General features: G+C 36.4%; 1 protein-coding gene across 1 annotated transcript; it reads left to right on the top strand.

Moving 5' to 3' along the window:
- The first annotated feature begins 1,064 nt into the window (after positions 1–1,064).
- LOC109560543 (sulfotransferase 1E1) lies at positions 1,065–24,693 on the top strand. The gene is made up of 8 exons (XM_019962868.2): positions 1,065–1,219; positions 4,892–5,053; positions 8,897–9,022; positions 9,828–9,925; positions 13,687–13,813; positions 15,871–15,965; positions 20,502–20,682; positions 24,136–24,693. Exons 2-8 carry the CDS (start codon positions 4,906–4,908, stop codon positions 24,246–24,248), a joined length of 888 nt encoding a protein of 295 aa, XP_019818427.1. The 5' UTR covers positions 1,065–1,219; positions 4,892–4,905; the 3' UTR covers positions 24,249–24,693.
- The last annotated feature ends 707 nt before the right edge of the window (positions 24,694–25,400 follow it).

The following is a 25,400-nucleotide window of genomic DNA, read 5'->3' as shown; positions in this document are numbered from 1 at the left end:
GGTAAGGTGGTCTGGTATTACCATCTCTTGAAGAACTTGCCACAGTTTGTTGTGATGCACAAAGGCTTTGGAGTAGTCAAAATATTGTATATATATATACTCTATATATTATAAAATATTAGCAATATTCCTGGTGTTGTACAGTGTATCCTTGAAGCTTATTTTATAGCTGATAGTTTGTACCACTTAATCCTCTATGCCCATCTTTCCTCTCCCTCTTTCCCTCTCCCCACAGGTAACAGCCAGTTTGTTCTCTATATCTGTGTGACTGCTTTTTTTGTTGTTATAGTCACTGGTTTGTTGTATTTTATAGATTTCACATACAAGTGATGTCATACAGGATTTGCCTTTCTGTCTGACTTATTTTATTTAGCATAGTGCCCTCCAAGTCCATTTTTCTCATTCTCTTATCTAAATTTCAATGCTGTCAATGACTAACTTTACCTGGAAATTCCACACTATATCATTGAGCATGTGATTGGGAGCAGAGATAAGTGAAATTTTAAAAATAGTAATCCAAAGGTGATTTCTGTTACATTATTCCTTTAGCTGTCATCTGTTTTTGATTTTCAGGGTTACTCAAGAGTTAAAGGCAAAGATTTTTAAACAAAAGGTGTTTTCCAAGTGACCTGTTAATACACAAGCAAGTACTATAAATCCCTCTTTGAAAAGTCTCCCTAAGCTAATCTAGGTCTCCTGATGCAGGGTCATTTTCTTCTCTCTTCTTATTCCTCTAGGGAATTTAATCTTTCAAAAGTCAACCTCATCCTTTGATTCAGTAAGTGACACTCTCTTACAAATTCTCTTATATTTTGCTCCATCTTGTTTACATTTTTCTCCCTCATCTTTACCTTTATTTCCTTTTCCTCCTCCTTAACCCAGTGATGGCTACTGGCAAATTTAGAAATTTGCCTAAGAGCCAAGGATGAAAAATAACTGGAGAACCTCTAATATCTGTGTGAATAAACATGACTGTGTGGCTCACTGCACCTGCAGGTATGATCCCATATTTGTTTTACCCCATTGCATCAGGAAATCCAGAAAGCCTAGACTCACAAGTTAATCTCCGCCTCCTTCTCTGGTATTCAGAATAAAAATCCACCAGAAACATTCCAAACACACAGTAGTGCTCATCTTTTTTTGCAGCTTGAAACCTGAGTGGGGATTGAAGAAAACTGAATTGGATTACCCAGTTGCTTTCACAGGATCATCTGGACAGGTTTTATCTCTATTATTATTGCTGATATTAATATTTAGATTTTAGATATAGAAAATACAGAATTATTTATTACAAAACTATATTAAAAAGGAAATACAGAGAATAAAGTTTTTATCAATATTTTACTTACTTAGAGTAAAGCAAATAATCACTTTGTGATAAAAGATCACTTATTAAAAATAATATATTTATATAATGTTTTGCTGTTTAAATTAAAGCGTTTTAACATAAAACTTAGTATCATAGTTGCCTTGTAAACCCTGCATGTTAAACATGTTCTCTATTTTACTGAAGTAAGAACAAAGCAAGCAGAGTAGAAAAGTTAAAGTGGAGACTGAATTCTATGTTTACTTCTGTGAAATATGTCAGAAGCAATCTATTACTAACAGGGAACTTGCAAATATCACTTTACTTTTAAGTGAGAGACATTTGACCTTCAAGAGCAGAAATCCAAGTCCTTGGTAAGTAGTTGACAAGGTACACCATTGGCAGGACAGTGGCTGTTTCATCTAGGAATTGCTAGTGGATACTAGAAAGCCCAAGCAGATTTGATCTAACAATAAAACAATTGAATTTAATGAGGATTTTTTAGCATCTATTTTGTGACATAGTGCTATGGTTCTGGATAGAAAAATGTCCAAAAGGATATTCTCTGCTTTCAGCCACTTTGCTCAAATCCAAATTAAGTTGTAGAAGGTGAGGCTGAAGCAAGCCCTTTGCATCTATACTCATCCTGATAGTCAGCACTTACCTCTGTGTCTGGTAAGAGCAGAGGAGTTCACATATACCGCTGAATGAAAGGCAGACTGGGGAGTAGAGGAGGGGAAGATGGAGAAAGAGAGAAAGAAAGAAGAAGGGAAGAGGAAATACAAAGAAAAGAAGAAACATATTTCTTCCCTCAACTGAATTCATGAATCACAGTTCTAATAATTTTTGGTCAGTGTTTCTAGACAATAGCACCCTCCACACTCAGTTAGGGAATGCAGTTGACAATTTCGAACTGAACTATGTCTTTTGAGAAAGAAAAAATCAGCTGGAGGTGAATCTGTACATTACAAGATGAGAGAACTTACCAAAAGAAGCTAAACAAAGCAAGGGATTTTATTATATGCCACCTAGTTTAACCCTGAGATTAAAATTGACCATGAAGGGTCAGTCAGAAGTCAGCCAACTGCTTTTGATAATAAATCAGCTACTCCCACTTGACTATAAGCCAATTCTTACAAACTTGGCAGAACACCAAGCAAGTTGTTCATATGAATAAACAAATCAATAGGCAGGACAAGGAATGCCTTTTGTACACATTTTTTCCCCCTAGTGATTATATGAGCAATAAATTTCTATATAAACCATTAAAAAATTAAAAACAACTGGCAATATAAGATGGGAACACTTCAGATATCTTCAATTTATAAATCAATGATAAATTACCTGCTATATATCATTTAGGAAAAAACAAAACCACTTCTGATGGACAAACGACCAAAATGATTAAAATAACCAATAAACTTATGAAACATAAAAACATGAAAAGCTATAAAATATCTTCGATATACAGATTTTTAGGAGTTTCCCTGATGGCTCAGCAGGTAAAGAATCATCCCGCAATGCAGGAGACACAGGAGACCTGGGTTCAATCACATGTATGAGCGTCTAACAACTTATCCTACAGGGTTGTTGGTTTTTTTTTTGACAGGGGTGGATAAAAGGGAGATCCTACCATGTGTAAAATAGTTCGCTAGTGGGAAGCTGCTGTATAGCAGAGGGAGCTTAGCTCAGTGCTCTGGGATGACCTAGAGGGGTGAGATGGGGGACAGGAGGGAGGTTCAAGAGGAAAGGAATGTATGTGTACATATAGCTGATTCACTTTGTTGTACTGCAGAAACTATGGGCTTTCCTGGTGGCTCAGTGGGAAGGAATCTGCCTGCCAGTGCAAGAGATGTGGGTTTGATCCCTGGGTCAGGAAGATTGGGAAGATCCCAAAGATCCCCTGGAGAAGGAAATGGCAACCTACTCCAGTATTCTTTCCTGGGAAATCTCATGGACAGAGGGCCTGGAGGGCTACAGCCCATGGAGTTGCAAAGAGTTGGACATGGTTTAGCTACTAAACAATAACAACAATCCTGAGGCAGTCTTGTAACTGAATATTGCCCAGTTCTCTGGCATGATGAGCCTCATTTTACTCAGTAATCAGATCAGATCAGTCGCTCAGTCATGTCGGACTCTTTGCGACCCCATGAATCGCAGCACGCCAGGCCTCCCTGTCCATCACCAACTCCCGGAGTTCACTCAGACTCACGTCCATCGAGTCAGTGATGCCTTCCAGCCATCTCATCCTCTGTTGTCCCCTTCTCCTCCTGCCCCCAATCCCTCCCAGCATCAGAGTCTTTTCCAATGAGTCAACTCTTCACATGAGGTGGCCAAAGTACTGGAGTTTCAGCTTTAGCATCATTCCTTCCAAAGAAATGCCAGGGCTGATCTCCTTCAGAATGGACTGGTTGGATCTCCTTGCAGTCCAAGGGACTCTCAAGAGTCTTCTCCAACACCACAGTTCAAAAACATCAATTCTTCGGCGCTCAGCCTTCTTCACAGTCCAACTCTCACATCCATACATGACCACAGGAAAAACCATAGCCTTGACTAGACGAACTTTTGTTGGCAAAGTAATGTCTCTGCTTTTGAATATGCTATCTAGGTTGGACATAACTTTCCTTCCAAGAAGTAAGCGTCTTTTAATTTCATGGCTGCAGTCACCTAATACCTCATCTTAAAAGAAAAATAAAGGAGATCCTGTGAGGGCAATATCAAAGAAGGATAACATTTGTTGAAATGCTATATCACAAACACAGAATGGAGTAAGTTTGCAGAGGAAAAAGGTAATGAGAGGAGTTGAAAGCCAATAAAGGAAAGTTTGCCTAATTAAAAAGTCTAAGGCTTACTCTGAACATGAAATGAGATATCATGGGATCAGGCACTGTCAATGATAACTGTGTTGTTTAACCTTATAAATTTCACACAAGTCACTCAATGAGAGTGTCAACTTTACTGATGAAGTGAGAGAGAAAAGTATAAGTAATGCTAGGGGGTCATACTCTTCTATACCTTCAAGAATCTGTGTCTTAGACATAAACATTACAGTGTCATTATTTTCATCTTTTTAATACTCTCACCAAGCATTTGATTTTTTTTTTCATTGAATGAAACATATTCAGTATCAAAGAAAGCTTTGACTTTGACATCTGCCAATAGCTATCAAATGTGGCCATCAAAATTTATTGTTATTTAATGTATACAAAATTAATTAAAGGGATTCTTTGCCAAAATATTGTTGCATTTTCACAATCTCTTAGTCTTTTTATATGTTTTATCAGTTTTGACAGAGAAATCAAGGCTCTATTGAATGTATCACACATTTTGTACATAGTCTTAAAACATGTAACTTATTTGTGCTTTGTACTACTTATTCTTTTATATGTTAGACTTAGTAATAGAAATAGAAACTCTTAAAGCACCAAGGCTATGTTATACATTTCTTTAATATTCCTTACTCTATATGCTCAACATATAAGAAATGTTAGACACCCAAGAGAAATTTGATGTACAGGACTACTATTAATATTAAAACAACTTAAAGTGCATGTGAAGTGGAAAACGTATCTTTTTTTCTTTCAGTGTACCACTCCACGATGAGTTCTTCCAAACCATCCTTTTCAGATTACTTTGGCAAACTTGGTGGAATACCAATGTATAAAAAATTTATCGAGCAGTTTCATAACGTGGAGGAATTTGAGGCAAGACCAGATGACCTTGTCATTGTCACCTATCCCAAATCTGGTAAGTCTCTTTGTTATGTCAAAGTTGTTCCCTTTTCACCTAGAAAGGACAAATGCACCTTTTCTGTTAAATATTAAGCCATTCATTTCTCCCACATTCATTCTCTGTATTAAATAAGGACATATTATACAAGTTCTGCTATATACACAGAAAATAGTGGCATATTATAACTCTATTCTCCTGGTATAAGTTAAATAAGCAGGGTGACAATATACAGCCTTGACGTACTCCTTTTCCTATTTGGAACCAGTCTGTTGCTCCATGTCCAGTTCTAACTGTTGCTTCCTGACCTGCATACAGGTTTCTCAAGAGGCAGGTCAGGTGGTCTGGTATTCCCATCTCTTTCAGAATTTTCCCAAGTTTATTGTGATCCACATAGTCAAAGGCTTTGGCATAGTCAATAAAGCAGAAACAGATGTTTTTCTGGAACTCTCTTGCTTTATCGATGATCCAGCAGATGTTGGCAATTTGATCTCTGGTTCCTCTGCCTTTTCTAAAACCATCTTGAACATCTGGAAGTTCACGGTTCACGTATTGCTGTAGCCTGGCTTGGAAAATTTTGAGCATTACTTTACTAGCGTGTGAGATGAGTGCAATTGTGCAGTAGTTTGAGCATTCTTTGGCATTGCCTTTCTTTGGGATTGGAATGAAAACTGACCTTCTCCAGTCCTGTGGCCACTGCTGAGTTTTCCAAATGTGCTGGCATATTGAGTGCAGCACTTTCACAGCATCATCTTTCAGGATTTGAAATAGCTCAACTGCAATTCCATCACCTACACTAGCTTTGTTCATAGTGATGCTAAGGCCCACTTGACTTCACATTCCAGGATGTCTGGCTCTAGGTGAGTGATCACACCATCGTAATTATCTGGGTCATGAAGCTGTGTTTTATACAGTTCTTCTGTGTATTCTTGCTACCTCTTTTTGATAGCATCTGCTTCTGTTAGTTCCATACCATTTTTGTTCTTTATCGAGCCTATCTTTGCATGAAATGTTCCCTTGGTATCTCTCATTTTCTTGAAGAGATCTCTAGTCTTTCCCATTCTGTTGTTTTCCTCTATTTCTTTGCACTGATCACTGAGGAAGGCTTTCTTATCTCTCCTTGCTCCTCTTTGGAACTCTGCATTCAGATGCTTAGATCTTTCCTTTTCTCCTTTGTTTTTCGCTTCTCTTCTTTTCACAGCTATTTGTAAGGCCTCCTCAGACAGCCATTTTGCTTTTTTGCATTTCTTTTCCATGGAGATGATCTTGATTCCTGTCTCCTGTACAATGTCACGAACCTCATGAGAAATGCTGGGCTGGAAGAAGCACAAGCTGGAATCAAGATTGCCGGGAGAAATATCAATAACCTCAGATATGCAGGTGACACCACCCTTATGGCAGAATGAAGAGGAACTAAAAAGCCTCTTGATGAAAGTGAAAGTGGAGAGTGAAAAAGTTGGCTTAAAGCTCAACATTCAGAAAACTGAGATCATGGCATCTGGTCCCATCACTTCATGGGAAATAGATGAGGAAACAGTGGAAACAGTGTCAGACATTATCTTTTTGGGCTCCAAAATCACTGCAGATGGTGATTGCAGCCATGAAATTAAAAGACACTTACTCCTTGGAAGGAAAGTTATGACCAACCTAGATAGCATATTAAAAAACAGAGACATTACTTTGCCAACATAGGTCCATCTAGTCAAGGCTATGGTTTTTCCAGTAGTCATGTATGGATGTGAGAATTGGACTGTGAAGAAAGCTGAGCACCAAAGAATTGATGCTTTTGAACTGTGGTGTTGGAGAAGACTCTTGAGAGTCCCTTGGACAGCAAGGAGGACCAACCAGTCCATCCTAAAGGAGATCAGTCCTGGGTGTTCATTGGAAGGACTGATGTAAAGCTGAAACTCCAATAGTTTGGCCACCTCATGTGAAGAGTTGACTCATCCGGAAAAGATCCTGATGCTTGGAGGGATTGGGGGCAGGAAGAGAAGGCGACGATGGAGGATGAGATGGCTGTATGGCATCACCGACTCTGGGAGTTTGTGATGGACAGGGAGGCCTGGTGTGTTGCGATTCACGGGGTTGCAAAGAATTGGACACAACTGAGCAACTGAACTGAACTGAACTGATAGCTCTATTCTAAAACTACAATCTGTACATATAATTTAAGCAGCACACTGATAAATGGGTATTTTGCCATATAAGAAATTCACATAATATAGATGGATGACTATAGAACCATTAGTAAAATTTAAAATTACCTGTCTTTATGTCATTGTTGTCATTGCTGTATAGACAAAGTATAAGTAATTTTCATGGATTTTTTAAAAAATTAGCACTTTTTAGTTAATCAGTTCCTCTTTCTAAAGTCCATCTCTGAATATCTATTATATATTTTCCTGAACTTACCTTGTTTGTCATAGTCTTACAATCTTAGAACTTTAGAAATTAGAAAGTCCAATCCAGACTTCTTCTCTATCTGGTTGCTCCAATTAGTACTTAAATATGTCAAACGTTAAATATACCTTAGGCTATTCTGACTCTAAAGTGGTCTTCCATTCTCTTTCCTGTCTGGATCAATGTCAGCACAAAACCAGTCACCTGTTGAGGACATATGAGAGCTATTTCAGAATCAGTTTCTCTTAACTTCTTCATCTTCCGTATTCAATCAATCAATCTGTTTTGCCTGTTTAGTCTCATAGATATGCCTCAGAGTCAGCTTCTAGTTTTGTTGTCACCTTCTTATGACGCTTTACTCCATTATTGTATTTACTCTGCCACTAGAGGAAGTCTTCCAAAACATGACCCTTATAACCTTGCTTTCTTTCTTGATGTATGGCAGTGACCTTTAAAATCCTTTAGAAATGACCTGAACTCTAGTATGAATTACAAGGCTTTGTAGGCTTGGTGTCTGCTTGACACTGCATCCTCATCTCCATTCATCCCTTCAAGTAGCCTCTGATTTAGGTTTTATAATCTACATCCATGGATGTAGATCCATGGAGATGGAAATGGCAACACACTCCAGTATTCTTGCCTGGAGAATCCCTTGGACAGAGGAGCCTAGCAGACTACAGTCCATGGGGTCGCAGAAGAGTCACAACAGAAGCAATCTACATCCAATTCATTTCCTCACCACTTTACTATTTGTAAATATCTGGCTTTTGATTTTAAAAAAAGGAGAGAGAGTTCTTCTGTCTGATAGAGCTCTCTCCTATCTTACACAATTAGTGAATTTATGCCAATAATTTGTTAAGGCTAAGCTCAATTACCATGTTCTCTTAAAGTCATTTCTTTCTTGTGGAAACATCATGGCAACAGCAGAAGCACATCAAGTCCTCCTTTACAGTTCTTTAAATCCCTGTGCCCATCTATATTACAGCCACTTAAGAAAAATGAAGTGTAATTATTGAGCACTGTTTCTGACTCTTCTGAGGGCCCTTGAATATCACAGGACAAGGACCAGACTTTTTCTTTTCTATATTCTCTGTACTAGGACTCAACCTGAGGCATAAAAGCTATTGAGAAACACTGTGGTTGAAAGCGTGCTTACTTTTTAGATGTGAAAATTTAGATTCAAATAAGTTATCAGCTTGTACAATATCACAATTCATTTTTGACAAAGTCAAATTTCTATCATAGGTGTATTTTATTACAACTATGTTCATCCTTATTTTTGATGCTATGTATAAGAGTAAATATTAGGGGAAATAGTTTTTGTGTCCTGTGGCGATTCTGACAACTTTCAAATGCTATTTCATTGGTAGCATCTTACTTTATCCAACTATAAATACATTGATCCCTGCATTATCATTATGCATTGTCAATGGGAGACTCAGGTGTGTTTAATTTTTTCAGGTACAACATGGCTTAGTGAAATTATATGCATGATTTATAATAACGGTGATGTGGAAAAGTGCAAAGAAGACGTCATTTTTAATAGAGTTCCTTACCTGGAATGTAGCACTGAACACGTGATGAATGGTAATACATAAGTTAATTTTAAAAGCTATACACATATATTTTAATGTGTGGGTGTAAATGGTACAAGAAAGACTGTATGCAAAATAGCATTTTTTGGCAATAGTATTAAATGGCAATTAGTATTATGTTGTCTACATAGGGAGGTATGTAAATTTAAATCTTGACAGTTTATAGTATAGCATATTCCTGGAATTGAGTGAGTGAGGAAAGCTCTGACATGCTTTCATCAGAGCTTAGTAATATATGAGAATTATATCTCTACTTGGGATATATGCAGTGATACTTTAAACACTAGGGACATATCCATAAATTTTCAAGGATGTGCAAAAAGATGTTCATCACAGATTCTTTTATTATTGTAAAAAGTTAGAGACAATATAAATGTTAATCAACAGAAGGTAAAAGTGACATGAAGTCATTAAACATATTATGATATCATATGTTTGTTGTCACTGAAGTGTTGGTACAAAATATTAAGAAAAATGCAATTATAAAATATTAAAAAATTTCATCTGTGTGTCTGGTATTTATATGGCTATAAGTCTGGGCATATTGATATAGTTGTATGGAAGGATGCTTACCAAAATGTTAATAATGATTTTTTTCAAAGTGGTGAAAATTTATTTAATCTATTTTTTTTCTGTATGATTTTATCTATCTAAACTTCTGTCATAGTGAATACATATCATTATTAGGAACATAATATAGAATGTATAGATATTTCTATTTTTAAAATCTGTAAAAATCCATACAAATATTTGTAATTTTTGAAGTTGTCCAACTTTTTTTTTTTTTTTTTAATTAGGAGTGAAACAATTAAATGAGATGGCATCTCCTAGAATAGTGAAGTCTCACCTGCCTGTGAAGCTTCTTCCAGTCTCATTTTGGGAAAAGAACTGTAAGGTAACAGAGTCAAGTGTTCTTAGAACTTCACCCAACTCAAAGAATGTTACAATGAATAAAGTTAGGTAATATCCTGCGTCTTATATACACTTGTTTATTTATTTCTTCACTGAATCTATAGACATTTTAAAAATGTGGATCATAATATAGTTAGAAGGTCTAGACTTCAATTCTAACTCCAGAGCTGATTCTCAGAAAAACAGATAAACTCTCTGAGCTTTCTGGAAGCTGAAGTTTCCTCATCTTAAAAGAGGGATAATAATTGCATTTCACATAGAGTTGTTATAAGGATTAACTAAATTAATGCTTGTGAAGTGCTTAACATAGTACCTAGCATGTTACAAACAATTTACAATGGCTACTTTTATTTGTTATTATTAGTAATTGTAGTCAATGTACTCTTTTTGCAAACTATTGTGCTTGGCCTTGTGAGGCATGCAAATGAGCTAGGCAAGGATAAACCAGACAAAAATGATAGAATAATTATTTAGTGAGTGCCTATCATGAGCCAGCAATATAACAAATACACATGTAATCTTTGTCTTTATGGACACATGGTTCACAGGGGAAAGGGATAAATAACAGACACTACAGAAGGTGATATAGATCAAGCAAAGGAAGAGTTCTGGCCTAGATATTGAGGGCAGAGAAGGAACCTTAAAGCAAGTAACATCTCATCTGATATGTGAAGGATGCATAAGAATTAGTCTATATAATCTCTGAGGCAACCCAAGGTGGGATGTGAAACCAGTTCAATTTAACTGGAAGACTGAGTGCCTGTACTGGTTGGATGAGGGATGGGAGATGAGCTGGGTTTGTTTGCAACAGATATGGAGGCCAACTTATGAAGTTTGGGCTCTACTTTGATGATAATGAGGAGTTACAGCCATATTAAGCTGCTGATTGAGATGATCAGTTTTGCTGTTTAGAAAGAATAATAACAAGGAATCCTAAAGTACAGGCCAAACATTGTCTTAGACCACTGATGTTGTTCCTCAAGACTTTACTAGCTTTATTAGGACACACTATGATCCATACTAAACATATGAGATATTAAAGTACTATATGTAGTCATTATTGACCAAAAAGGGATCTATCAGAGTCATGAAGTATTTCTATTTTGTACTGTGATATAACATGGTATAGATGACATTTTTTGGAGCTACGTAGTGCAAACTTTTGAAGATTTCAGTGTTTTTTTGTTTGTTTGCTTTTATCATAAGCAATCCTAGAAAGATCACATACATCCTTCTGAAGTCATACATAAGAGTTCTCTCTTTAATAAATACTATTTATATGTATCTTCTGGGAAATGTGTGACTACTATTTTTTCAAGATATTTGGCCAAGTTACTTTTTTTCTTTGAAGAATGGAATGAAGTCTTGGTGTTATCCCTTTACTTGGACATGAAAAGATACTGTACCTTTACAATAGCTACAGTCTTCAAAAGCCTGCTTATTATCTCAGGGATTATCAAAGAGTAGGAGACCATTGGATGAATCACAACTTGAGTACTTCTGGGGTGATTCACTGGTGGACAAGAAGACAGGTGGATTGAAACTATTGGTAAAAGTGTGTTTGGAGTTTTGAACTAAAAACTTTAAGTGGTTAAAAAAAAAGAGAGTGAAAAAAAGGAACAAGCTAAAAGCTAAAAGAAGCAATTGAAGTCAGTAAACTTGAGGCTTTGGAGTTGTTGCAGAAGAGATATATCCTTGATAAGAGAGAAAGGATAAAGAAACAGAACTGTCTTGGAAGAAATGGTGCTCAAGGACAAGTCTTCAGAACCTTTAAGGTACTGGACTAGTTTCAAGAATTGGCTGCAAATGTTGCTAACTGAAGTAAAATAGAGGTAATGATCAAAGACCCCAAGAACCTAAAGAATCTGATGGATCATGTATACAAACACTAAAATTACACAGCATGATGAAAAGCTTTGGAATGGAGAGTAATATTATGAGTCTGATGTTCAAATCTTCAGTTAAGCAAGGGAGTGACCATAAGTTTAAAAATGGCTTCAGTTAGGAGAAGAATGAATTATTACAGGGTTTTTTCAAGTGTAGGATTTTTAAGACAGATTATATCCCAAGTGAATTGTGGGCAAACTAGAAACTTTGACTTGAGAGAGCTGAGGGGAAAGACTTAGATTTTCCTCAAAGGCAGGAAGAGCATGCACAGTGAAAAGTTAGTGTATAGAATCAAATCTTCCAAAATGCAGAGAAGATAAACTACTGGAAGTTTAAGGAAAGAGGGGTTGCTTTTACATTCCGCCTTCCCCCACCTTGAAGAATAGGGAACTAAGAGGTAAAAACTACTATGTATAAAATAAATAAGCTACAAGGATATATTGTACAACACAAGGAATATAGTCAATATTTTATAAAAACTATAAGTGGAGGTAACCTTTAAAAATTATTAATCACAATGTTGTACACTTAAAACTTATATAATATTGTACATCAACTATAACTCAATAAAAAAAGAGTACATTAGGAAAAAAAAAAAAGCTTCGTGGATGACCTGGAGCAAAACTTTAATATAGATTGTATTTTGAGATGCAGAGAATATTCAAGACAGAGGAAACAATATGAACAAAAAAAGGAATAAAAATGATAAAGCAAATTTGTGGAGATATATATATATATATATATATATATATATAGTGGCAAAGAATTCCATTCAGCTCATAAGCAAAAAGGCTAGGGAAAATTTTAAATAAATGTGGAAAAGTTTCATACGGCCAATGATAGCTTTGTTGAGAAAGAAAGTTGACTTTCTGTAGTATTTGGAGCTTTTTATAGTGGGGCCTTAAAAATGAAAACCATACTTCTTAGAATATTCAAATAGATTTCTTTAAAATTGTTTGAAAGTGTAGAAACTTGAGTAAGACAGATTAGTGAGCCTTATCAAATCCACTAAAGAGTGGAGAATCAAGAGCTGCCATAGACCATGGTGTGGCTCAGGTGCCTGAAGGAGGAAGTGGAAGACCATAGAGAGAATTTACTGGTGCAGCTCTTTTCCTGCAATGCAGAGTTGTTGTTTAGTCGCTGGTTCATGTCTGATTCTTCTGCGACCCCACGGACTGTAGCCTGCCAGGCTCCTCTGTCCATGAGGTTTCTCAGGCAAGCATCCTGGAGTGGGTTGCCATTTCCTTACTCCAGGGGATCTTCCTGACCCAAGGATCCAACCCCTGACTCCTGCATTGGCAGGCAGGTTCTTTACCACTGAGCCACCAGGGAAGCATGGAGTATTAGGGGTCTAAGCATCCCATAAAAATTAGCTTTTCTTCAAGACTATAAGAAAATAGCAGGACCTTTTTAAAATTGTTATGCAGCATAGTTGTGTAGTATAAAGGCCAGAAGACTTTTTGACTGAATGATTTATCAAATCGCTTAGTCTCATTGATTAATTCTCAACCATGTATTCTGACTCATATTTAGTTTAGTTTCTTCACTTATAATTTGGAGATAATAATCTGCCTCACCCAATTTATATCAGTGGAATTTGAGGCTCTCAAATTAAACATGTGAAAATGGCATAAAAATGAAAAGTGAAAACTAACATTGAACAGCAATACAAAAGACGTTGTCATTTCAGTTTATTGAAGGAATTTCCTTTTTTATAATTTTAATATTTCATAAATTTTCTAAAGCAAATATATGTTATGTTTACAGTTAAAAACATAAACTTTTTCTTTTTAAATCTTGATGTGACTATATTTGAAAAATAGCAGGTGATTTAATAACTAATTTCATCTTCCTTAGATCATCTATCTTTCCCGGAATGCCAAGGATGTGGTTGTTTCTTATTATTTTTTCATTTTAATGGTGACTGCTATTCCAGATCCTGACTCTTTTCAAGATTTTGTGGAGAAATTCATGGATGGAGAAGGTATGAAGAGTTTCTTTCCTTTTCTGAATTCTTTCAAGGTAAATGATACAAGACAAATGACATCTTTAGGGATAATTTTTGCTTTCTGTTCTGGTCTGTTATCCTTCCTGGTCCTTGATTAAAACACAGAAGTTCTAGAAGCCCTTGAACTTAGAACAAGCATAATTTTTCCAGATGAGAATGGCAAAATTCAGAATCTGGACATTCGAGTACAGTGCCTGCAAGTAGGTATATAGATGTATATGTGTGAGTCCGATTCTCTCTCATGTCTTTTTATTACAGAAGTACTTCACAGTGCGTTATTATAACTTCATTGAACAAGAAGGAAAAAGATAGAGGACAGAACTTGTTCATTTATATTTAAGAAAAATTTCAGATACTAAATGAGGCCAGAATTCACAAAGAAGTCTGAATATCTACAAAATTCTTACTCATTCTACCCTCTGTACAGTCTGAATAATTCAACTAGATTTCTTAGAATAGTACAAGAGTTAACTTGAGCAAAAATTCTGGGAAATTTTGTCTTTTTATTTAACTCCAGACTAAAGCAACAGAGTATTCAGGTTCAAGAAAGAAAGTGTTTAGTATCTAGTATTAACTAAAGAAGGCCATTCTGACTCCTTAATAATAAGTGTAAGGAAAGGATAATAATGTCATTTATATCCTCCAAAATTAATATTGACTCAATAAAAGTGTGATATATGTGCTTTATGTTTGTTGCTACCTTTGGAAAACTTTATGCTAAAGCACAAATAAATTACATGCCTCAAGATCATCAAAACATGCATTGTAAAACAGATAAAGATAATGCTGTACCTCTGCAAAATAGATGAATAAGATCACTATAAAAGTCATTTATGACTTTTCTGTAAAGAAACAAATGGGACAAAACAGAAGACCTACCCACAGATACAGAGAAAAGATTAGCAGTTACCATAATGGAGAAGGATAGGGGAGGGGCAGAATGATGAAGGGGATTAAGAGTCCAAACTGCTAGCTATAAAATAAATACATCACAGGGAAGTAATGAACAATACAGGGAATATAGTCATTATTTTATACTAACTTTTGGTGTGTAATGTATTCAAATATTGAATCACTATGTTCACACCTTTGATATTATTTTAGGTTAACTATAAATAAATAAATAATTGTCAGTAGGGTCAAAGAACAAAATAAATATCCAATAACTTAATGCAAAGCAGAATACCTTGACTCACACATCGTTATATTAACTTGTCAGCTTTTTACTGGGTGAAACACTTGGATACATGTGAGAAAAGATGAGGGAGAGAAAAGAGGAATCCATATTTGGTCATATCATATCACGTCCAAAATCTTCTAACTTTTTAAAGTGAGAATGAAACTAAGGATCCCTAAGAAAGCATCCCTTACCGTTTAAACTGAAACAGTGTAATGAAATTATATAATTATTCTAATTATAAATTATTCAGTTACCAAAGCTACTTTTTAAATGGTAAATTTGAGATCTGGACTGCATTCTAATCATAAAAATATTGATAGCTCTACTACTCACCTCCTTTCATTAACAACACACACACACAGACACACACACCATTTTCAAAAATACTCTCATAAGTTCTAAATCAAATGGAAAGACTTCCATCACTTTTCCTCTGAGTCATAAACTATGTCATAATAATGAAAGTTGAGATTATAGTTCTGTATGTAGATTTTTCAACATACTTCCTGCAGAGAAATTTGCCTCAGATGGGCAGCTGATCTCTGGTTTTCATTCCATGATCATTTATTTATATTTTTTTTCTCTGAAGCCTCATTTTCAAGCTGAGTCTGAGTGTAGAGTTGATGCTATGTCCTCACATTGTTTTTTTTTTAATATAAACTTATTTATTTTAATTGAGGGTTAATTACTTTACAATATTGTATTAGTTTTGCCATACATCAACATGAATCCACCGGAGGTATACATGTGTTCCCCATCCTGAAGCCCCTCCCTCCTCCCTCCCTGTACCATCCCTCTGGGTCGTCCCAATGCACCAGCCCCGAGCTCACATTGTTTTTATCTCTGATCTTAGTTCCTTATGGTTCCTGGTTTGAACATACAAAATCTTGGTGGGAAAAGAGCAAGAATCCGCAAGTGCTATTTCTTTTCTATGAAGACATGAAGGAGGTGAGAAACTCAAAAGATATGGCAACTTTATAATTATCAAAATGTTAGCATTTGATAATAATGTAGATACAAAATTTTGCCTTCAAATAAATAATGCAGCCAACTCCAAAAGTTACAATAATCCAGATACTCCACTATAGATTGAAGCTAGTGAATAAAAACCTTCTGTAAATGAACACATTTAAACTCAAGTTTCAAAAAAATTACCAAACATAAAAGTGGAAAGAGTTTGAGTTCTTAAATCAAAGCAACAGCCACACACAACACACACACACACACACACACACACACAGATGCAGATGCACAAAAGGAATCACAATGGGCAAGAAGAGTTAACTGGTTTCTAAATCCATAGATAATGGAATTATTAAAAAAAAAGACCATAAAATAGCTATACTTCACGTATTTAAAAAAATAAAAGAAGAAATTAAAAATCTTACAAAGAAACAAGAGGTTACTAAAATTGACAAAGCAGATTTGTGGGAAAAAAGAGCAGCAAACCAGAATTTCTAAAATAACTTCTAAAAATTAAAATTTGAAAAGCAAAAAGATGGCTTAAATAACAGATAAGGCATGGCTACACAGTGAATTAGTAATGTGGTAGATGATGCTGAGGAAGGTCCACAGGATGTACCTCAGTGAGATAAATAGAATACTTTAGAAAGAGTAATGGATATGTAGGATAGAGTAATAACATCTTACATGTATCAAGTCAAACTTCCAGAAGAGAGTAAACAGAACGCCAGAATAGCAAAATACAAAAGTATGATGACATCACAATGTCTTAAAAATCTAGTTTTTTTTTTTCTAGCTTCATTAATAATCAGGGTAATTCAAAATAAAAATGTCTATGAGGTGTTATTTCACACCCAGCAGAGTCACAACAATGAGCTGTAGTCTGACTGGGCTGTGCTTAGTTGCTTAGTCATATCTGACTCATTGCAACCCCATGGACTGTAGACCGCCAGGCTCCTCTCTCCATGGGGATTCTCCAGGCAAGAATATTGGAGTGGGTTGCCATACTCACTTTCGAGGGATCTTCCCAACACAACCCAGGGATTGAACCCAGGTGATCCAACCAGTCCATTCTGAAGGAGATCAGCCCTGGGATTTCTTTGGAAGGAATGATGCTAAAGCTGAAACTCCAGTACTTTGGCCACCTCATGCGAAGAGTTGACTCATTGGAAAAGACTCTGATGCTGGGAGGGATTGGGGGCAGGAGGAGAAGGGGACGACAGAGGATGAGATGGCTGGATGGCATCACTGACTCGATGGACGTGAGTCTGGGTGAACTCCGGGAGTTGGTGATGGACAGGGAGGTGCCGGGGTGCAGCCCCAGCTGATCCAGGGTATTCGAAGGAGAGATGGCATAGGCGACCTATTTATTTAAATATTTATCAAAGATATAAAGAGTAATAGAATGAGGATAGCTCAGTGAGGAAATTCAGTGAAAAAAGAGGCTGAATAATTCAGCCAGAAGGTAAGAGAAAGAACAACATGGGGAGACCAAGTTTTGGTGAACAAGGCCCACACTTTATTTTCCAAAGTAGTTTTTATACCTTAAGTTATGCATAGAGGATAATGGGGGAAGGGGTGGAGTCATGCAAGGACAGCAGTTCCTGGTCCTAATCGAAGCCAGGCTTTCAAACTTATCATATGCAAAAGTTCAGGTGATTTACATCATCTTCTGGCCAGGAGGCCTGTTAACATTTTAAGAAACTTATTTTTCTCTAAAGGTGATTATTCTAAAATCAGGCTCCAGCCTCCAAAAAGCATTGGACAAAGCTGCATTCCTATAGGGCAAAGGTGAGGTGGGCTCAATCAAGAAAAGAATTAACTCAAGGGTCCAAGTTTACAAACATTGAGGCTACTACTTACATTTCTATACACCCATTATATCAATCAATACACTGCCAAGGACACAATAGGTAAGGGGTATGGAGACTTAGCAGCAAACATTGGCCCAATAAGTGAAAAACCCTTCACCAATACAATTTCTAATCAATCTTTTAACTACTCAAAGGAATCTGTGTTTAGACAGTTTAGAACATCTCCCGCCTCTCACAGTTGGGAGGCTCTGAACAATCACATGTGGCCGGAAAAACCTATTCAGGCAGGCTAGAGGATTTCCAAAGGAGTTTGTAGGTTGAAACACTGTCACACCCAGGAATTATTAACTGGAGCTGTAAGCTAACTCTTTTTTCAGAGAAAGGTAGTGGGGGACAGCCCCCGGTAAAGTCAGAGGTGTAGGTGAAAGCACAAAGCAGAAAGTAGGCAGACTCTGGTTTTGGGGGTAGATGCTTGAGAATTTCCAGGGGGACTCCTGAGGCTCTATCCTGCCTTTGCGTATGCCGAGCCTCCTTCCTCATGACCTTTGCCATGGGCGAAGTTCCTCACGCTGGCTCCCAGCAGTGATAGAATTCTAGTTGAGCTATTCCAGATCCTGAAAGATGATGCTGTGGAAAGTGCTGCACTCAATATGCAATATGCAATATGCACTCAATATGCAATATGCCGGCTCCCGGCAGGGAGGCTTGGCGTGCTGCGATTCATGGGGTCGCAAAGACACTGACTCTTTGCGACTCCTTTGCAACCCCATGAACCAACTCTTTGCGACCCCTTTGTGACCCCATGAACCGACTCTTTGCGACCCCATGAATCACAGCACGCCAGGCCTCCCTGTCCATCACCAACTCCCGGAGTTCACCCAGACTCACGTCCATCAAGTCAGTGATGCCATCCAGCCATCTCATCCTCTGTCGTCCCCTTCTCCTCTTGCCCCCAATCCCTCCCAGCATCAGAGTCTTTTCCAATGAGTCAACTCTTCACATGAGGTGACCGAAATACTGGAGTTTCAGCTTTAGCATCATTCCTTCCAAAGAAATCCCAGGGCTGATGTGTATATTAGTTTATATGCACAGCAACCTCCATAACAGCATTCCACACGACCATAAAAACAACCCCAATACACATGTACTCAGGAATAAATGCATTGTATGTACTATTATTCTACAATTAAATATTATATTGTAGTGAAAAGGAATATATTTCAAATGTGCTTATCAGTTGAGTAAAATCAAGCTATATTTTGTCTAGGGATACATACATGAGTTTCAAATCTGCAGAGTAAAGGCACAGGATTGAGTAGGTCAATTTCAGGACAGCAAGTTTGTTTGTTGTTGTTGTTTGTGAAAATTGGAATGGAAAGTGAAAAAAATGAAGTTGGGAACTTGCAAATGGAAGACCTTAGCCAATTGTGAATGTTTTCTTACATGCATTGGGTAGTAGGTAAGGGTGCTGCATTCATATTTATTCTTTAAAGTATATATGTACACATATCAAATAATTTATAAATGAAAGACAAAATACTAGATCTTTTTATTAAGGGATAACAAATATCTTCTCTAAATTATTTTATATATATATATATATATATATATATATATATATATATATATACTTATTTATTTATTTTTTGGCTGTGCTGGGTCTTCACTGCTGCTCAGGCTTTTCTCTAGTTGTGGCGACCAGGGGCTACACTACATTGAGGTGGCCAGGCTTCTCATAGCAGTGGCTTCTCTTGTTGAGGCTCTAGGGCATGTAGGCTCAGTAGGTGCAGTTCCCGGGCTCTAGGGCACATACTTGATAGCTGTGCCACATGGGTTTAGTTGCTCCACGGCAAGTGGGATCTTCTGGATCAGAGACTGAACCCCTGTCTCCTGCTTTCGCAGATGGATTCTTTACCACTGAACCACCAGGGAAGCCCTCTTCTCTCATTCTTTATTAGCACCAAGAAAGCAATTGATATCCATGTCTTGTTCACATCTTTGAGCAATTATTGAAATTCATTTCACAGTAATTCTAGAGTTGTTTTGATGAGGACATATTTAAAATAAAATTATGGATATTATTTTAGAAGCAGAATTATTTCTTTATAGAATTTAATGCAGAACAGATTTGAATGAGAAGCAACCATGATTTGTAGTTTGCTATTATGTTACTTAAATTTGTGTTCTATAGCTAGAATATTGAAGACAGTAAATTTAAAAGGCATTCGAACAAAATTTATTAGTTAATCCATCCCTTTCACCCTCCCAAATCGGCTCTATCCATTTACTCCCTATTTTGATCAATAATGGCCAGGTTTATGTTTCTTCTGTATTTGCATAAATGAGGAGCAAAAGAGTAAATGTTTTCTCTTGTTTCTGCAATACATCAAGTAAGAGTAAAAGACATTTACCATATATGTAGAGATACTATCTTTTTTATGGAAACAAGTAAATAAAAAATGCGTGAGAATACATATATGATACAATAGATTTATATGGAATTTATGGAGCAAAAATAGAGTTATCTAACTTAAATTGGAATAGTCAAGGAAATAATCCCAAAGAAGGTGATACTTAAGCTGAAGTTTGACAGGTAAACTGCTCATTAGAAACCTACTTTCCAATATCAGTGTGGGGAGGAGAGGGGAAGAATGGTTTTCTTATTGTGTCCTTTTTTTCCAAAAACAAAATATGTTTTTCTTCTTAGAATATCAGGAAAGAGGTGATGAAATTGTTAGAATTTCTGGGAAGGAAGGCATCAGATGAGCTTGTGGACAAGATTATAAAACACACTTCATTCCAGGAGATGAAGAACAATCCATCTACCAATTATACAACATTGCCGGATGAAGTCATGAACCAAAAAGTATCTCCCTTCATGAGAAAAGGTGAGATGCTCATGTTATTTGCCTCCATTGCTATAGGAAGGCCTAAGTTTAAACAGGTACATGCAAACATCTATTAAAGTCTATTCATGCCTGTGGACCCCACTTGTTTTCTTCAGAGCTGTTTCCATATTTGAGTGATCAGTTCTGCAGAAGTATAAAATATTAATACAACTACTAAGAAATTACTATTAGAAATTTACTATTTGTAATTGACTGGTTTTGCAGAAACATAAAATACTAGTACTACTACTAATAAATTACTATTACATGTTGATTATTTGGTACATACAACAAATTATATTAAGAACCACAAATAGTCACCCCAGCCTCAGTACTAGCACTAATACCACACCCTACTACTACTATTACTACTACTAAGTCACTTCAGTCGTGTCCGACTCTGTGTGACCCCATAGACAGCAGCCCACCAGGCTCCCCTGTCCCTGGGATTTTCCAGGCAAGAACACTAGAGTGGGTTGCTATTCCCTTTTCCAAAGCATGAAAGTGAAAAGTGAAAGGGAAGTCCCTCAGTCATGTCCGACTCTTCCCGACCCCATGGACTGCAGCCTTCCAGGCTCCTCTGTCCATGGGATTTTCCAGGCAAGAGTACTGGAGTGGGGTGCCATCACCTTCTCCGATACCACACCCTACTAACTATTATTTGTTAAGTCTTTATGCCTTGGTGCTACACGCTTATGTTATACAAATTGTAAATTCTATTTTTTTAAAAATTCTATTACAAGAGTTAGGGAAAAACTTCTATTATCTCATTTTGAGATGAGGAAACAACCTTAGAACAGTTAGTCAGCTCTTCCCTAGCTAAGTGGCAGACATTTTTCAAGACTAAATGTCAAATGTCCAAACATCAAATGGTACACATTGAATATGTACAGTTTTCTGTGTATTAATTATACTTCTACAAAGATGCTAAAAGAGCACTAAAGTTTCAAAGCACTAAGCAGAAAATACTGCTCAACTTGGTAAAAATATCAAAATACAATGAGGTGACATCTACTGAGAGGAGGCATGTTCTTGATGAGACACAGTCAGTTCATAAATACATAGGCATATAGGATATGGACCTAACAGAAGCAGAAGATATTAAGAAGAGGTGGCAAGAATACACAGAAGAACTGTACAAAAAAGAGCTTCATGACCAAGATAATCACAATGGTGTGATCACTGACCTAGAGCCAGACATCCTGGAATGTGAAGTCAAGTGGGCCTTAGAAAGCATCACTATGAACAAAGCTAGTGGAGGTGATGGAATTCCAGTGGAGCTCTTTCAAATCCTGAAATATGATGCTGTGAAAGTGCTGCATTCAATATGCCAGCGAATTTGGAAAACAGCAGTGGCCACAGGACTGGACAAGGTCAGTTTTCATTCCAATCCCAAAGAAGGGCAATGCCAAAGAATTCTCAAACTACCACAAGCTGGAATGAAGATTGCCGGGAGAAATATCAATAACCTCAGATATGCAGATGACACCACCCTTATGGAAGAAAGTGAAGAGGAACTAAAAAGCCTCTTGATGAAAGTGAAAGAGGAGAGTGAAAAAGTTGGCTTTAAAGCTCAATATTCAGAAAACGAATATCATGACATCCAGTCCCATCACTTCATGGCAAATAGATGGGGAAACAGTGTCAGACTTTATTTCTTTGGGCTCCAAAATCACTGCAGATGGTGATTCCAGCCATGAAATTAAAAGACGCTTACTCCTTGGAAGGAGTTATGACCAACCTAGACAGCATATTAAAAAGCAGAGACATTACTTTGCCAACAAAGGTCCATCTAGTCAAGGCTATGGTTTTTCCTGTGGTCATGTATGGATGTGAGAGTTGGACTGTGAAGAAGGCTGAGCGCCGAAGAATTGATGCTTTTGAACTGTGGTGTTGGAGAAAACTCTTGAGAGTCCCTTGGACTGCAAGGAAATCCAACCAGTCCATTCTAAAGGAGATCAGTCCTGAGTGTTCTTTGGATGGAACGATGCTAAAAGCTGAAACTCCAGTACTTTGGCTGAAACTCCAGTACTTTGGCCACCTCATGTGAAGAGTTGACTCATTGGAAAAGACTCTGATTCTGAGAGGGATTGGGGGCAGGAGGAGAAGGGGATGACAGAGGATGAGATGGCTGGATTGCATCACCGACTCGATGGACATGAGTTTGAGTGAACTCCGGGAGATGGAGGTGGACAGGGAGGCCTGGAGTGCTGCAATTCATGGGATCTCAAAGAGTCAGACATGACTGAGTGACTGAACTGAACTGAACTGATAGGATATGCAAAGTATTGGGACATCCAGTGTTACTTGGAATATCTTCCTCCTGGAAGAAAAAAATAATAAAATAAAATAAAAGAATGATCTTCCTCTTGGAACCAAATTGTCAATGATAGGGTTAAGGATTTTTTAAACAATTGTATTAACAAACTTGCAACTGGGTTAAAACAGGGCACCCCTGAAAAAAGAATAACATGCAGACTAAATTTAGGTTACTTATATTATCTCAGTTTCTTTCCCCAGAATGTCTTCATATATTTTAAACATAAAACAATAAACTAAAAATAATTTTCATGCTTGTAAAATGTTTCATACTATTGAGTCCTCCGACAGAATCTGATTTTCAAGACACATTTTCTATCTTATGCTTTTTGGATTATTTCACTGGGAACGTTTAGAGCTTCTTGGATTAAGAAGACAAGTGAACTACTGATTAAAGTACTAGAGACTTCTTCCTTTCAGAGGAGAGTTGGATGTGATGAAAAGCAAAGAAGAACCTTCTAGACTTTTGTAACAGCACAGGTGGTAAATATTGAGGAGTTTCTCTAACTGTTGGTGGCAGTAAAAATGGGGAGGAGGCAATGGCTATGAAGAAAGTCTGGATATAAATAAAGAATTAGATATTCTGGCCTAAAGACAACAGCCAAGCTTATGCAATGGATATCTGCATTCAATTAACCAGGTTATGGAAAATGACTCAAAGAAAATACAGTCTGGTGGGGAAGAAAATGAATTTATTTTTTAGCTGGGTGAATTTGAGATGTTTCTATGAAATACAGGTGACCACATCAGGTAGGCACTTGGGTATGAAGACATTATTCTGGATTTTAATGTTCTCAACATGAAGATGATATTTAATACCACAGGAGAGGTAAAACATGGATCACAAATATTTCAAAGGAAATTGGAGAAGAAAATTAAGTAGCATAAGAAAGGAAGGTCAGAGAAATAAATGTGCTGGTTTTTTTTTTGTATGTTTATTTGTTTTATTATTTTTAAACAGGACAAATCCTTGTTTGCATTCTTAAATATATAGTATTTATGGTATATACTTATAATTAAGGGTTGCAAAGTAAAATTTGATTAGGTGTTAATGAAAGTGAGAGATATTAGAAAATTTCTCTATTCTGACTGGAAGACATAGTGTTCACTGCTTTCTTTTCTTTTCTGTTATAGGAGATGTAGGAGACTGGAAGAATCACTTTACAGTAGCCCTGAATGAGAAATTTGACATGCACTATGAGCAGCAAATGAAGGGGTCTACCCTGAAGTTCCGAACTAAGATCTAGGAAGGGTTTTCTTAACATCGGAGATTAAATTGTTCTTTCACCCTTCCTCACCTTCTTCATTTTAAGCTAGTAGATAATGAATTATACAAAAGATCATGATCAGGTTCACATGATTATTGAGATCTTAGTATGAAAGAGTAAGAGAGATTTTTTTCCTGTGATTATCTCTTTAATATTTTCTTTCCTTTCTTCTTTAATTATAAATATTACACAGAGCTATAACCTATGAGAATGATGTAGGTACACACAAGTTGTTCAAGTTGTTAGAGCCTCAGTAAAAATAACCAGACATTCCAAATTATTTAACTTTGTGTCTACTTTTTTCCCATTTATTAGTATATTTGGTATATACATATACCTTTAAATACATATTAATAACTGTACGTGGAATTTGAAAACCTTGACAAATAGAACTGAAAAGAATAAACATGAGTGTATAACTAGATGTATTATTTCTTGGCTGATATTATCTTTCATTAATGCAAAATGACTTAACTTGGAATTTACCTTAGTTTAGTGTAAATTTTCAGCATTTTCAGAACTGATTTCCAGATGTCTATAAATAATTCCAATGAGTACAATTTACATTTGAATATCTTTAGCTAATTTAAAATCGTTATGCTTTAGGGTTCCTTCTATCCTATACACAATGTAATGAAAGTAAGATCTGTAAAGTTTTAATGAATGTGACATATACCAGTAAAATAAAACAAAAGCAAAAGCAAAAAAAATTGTTTTTTATTTAAACAATGTTGTTTTAACTTACATCTCCTATTTTTCTATATTGTATTGATCATCTTTTTCCTATAGTGTTTTTATTTTAACAGTCAATGCGTCCTTTCTCTGAATCAGAAGACACACAAAATTATGAAAAAATCACTATGGGTCTCCAGTAGAATACAACATCATAGTCAATTGATATATGTTTTCTTATTTGCAGAAAAGACTAGGAGTTTCCTACCCCTTGTTTAATAATTTTGATTTTTCAGAATCAAAGCCATATTTAGTGTAACATTTATATAAATTATACAAAAATTGAAGAATCTTGAAACTTTTTAAGAATTTGTTGGGTTGGGGTGGCAATTAGAATCTCAGTTTCTGGAGGGAACAATCGTTAATGCATACTTACACACAGGTATGTGTGTATCATGG

This window comes from Bos indicus, chromosome 6 (assembly GCF_029378745.1).
Source record: "Bos indicus isolate NIAB-ARS_2022 breed Sahiwal x Tharparkar chromosome 6, NIAB-ARS_B.indTharparkar_mat_pri_1.0, whole genome shotgun sequence".
NCBI lineage: Eukaryota > Metazoa > Chordata > Mammalia > Artiodactyla > Bovidae > Bos > Bos indicus.
The sequence above is the reverse complement of the archived record's forward strand: the minus strand, read 5'-3'. Positions and strand labels throughout refer to the sequence as shown.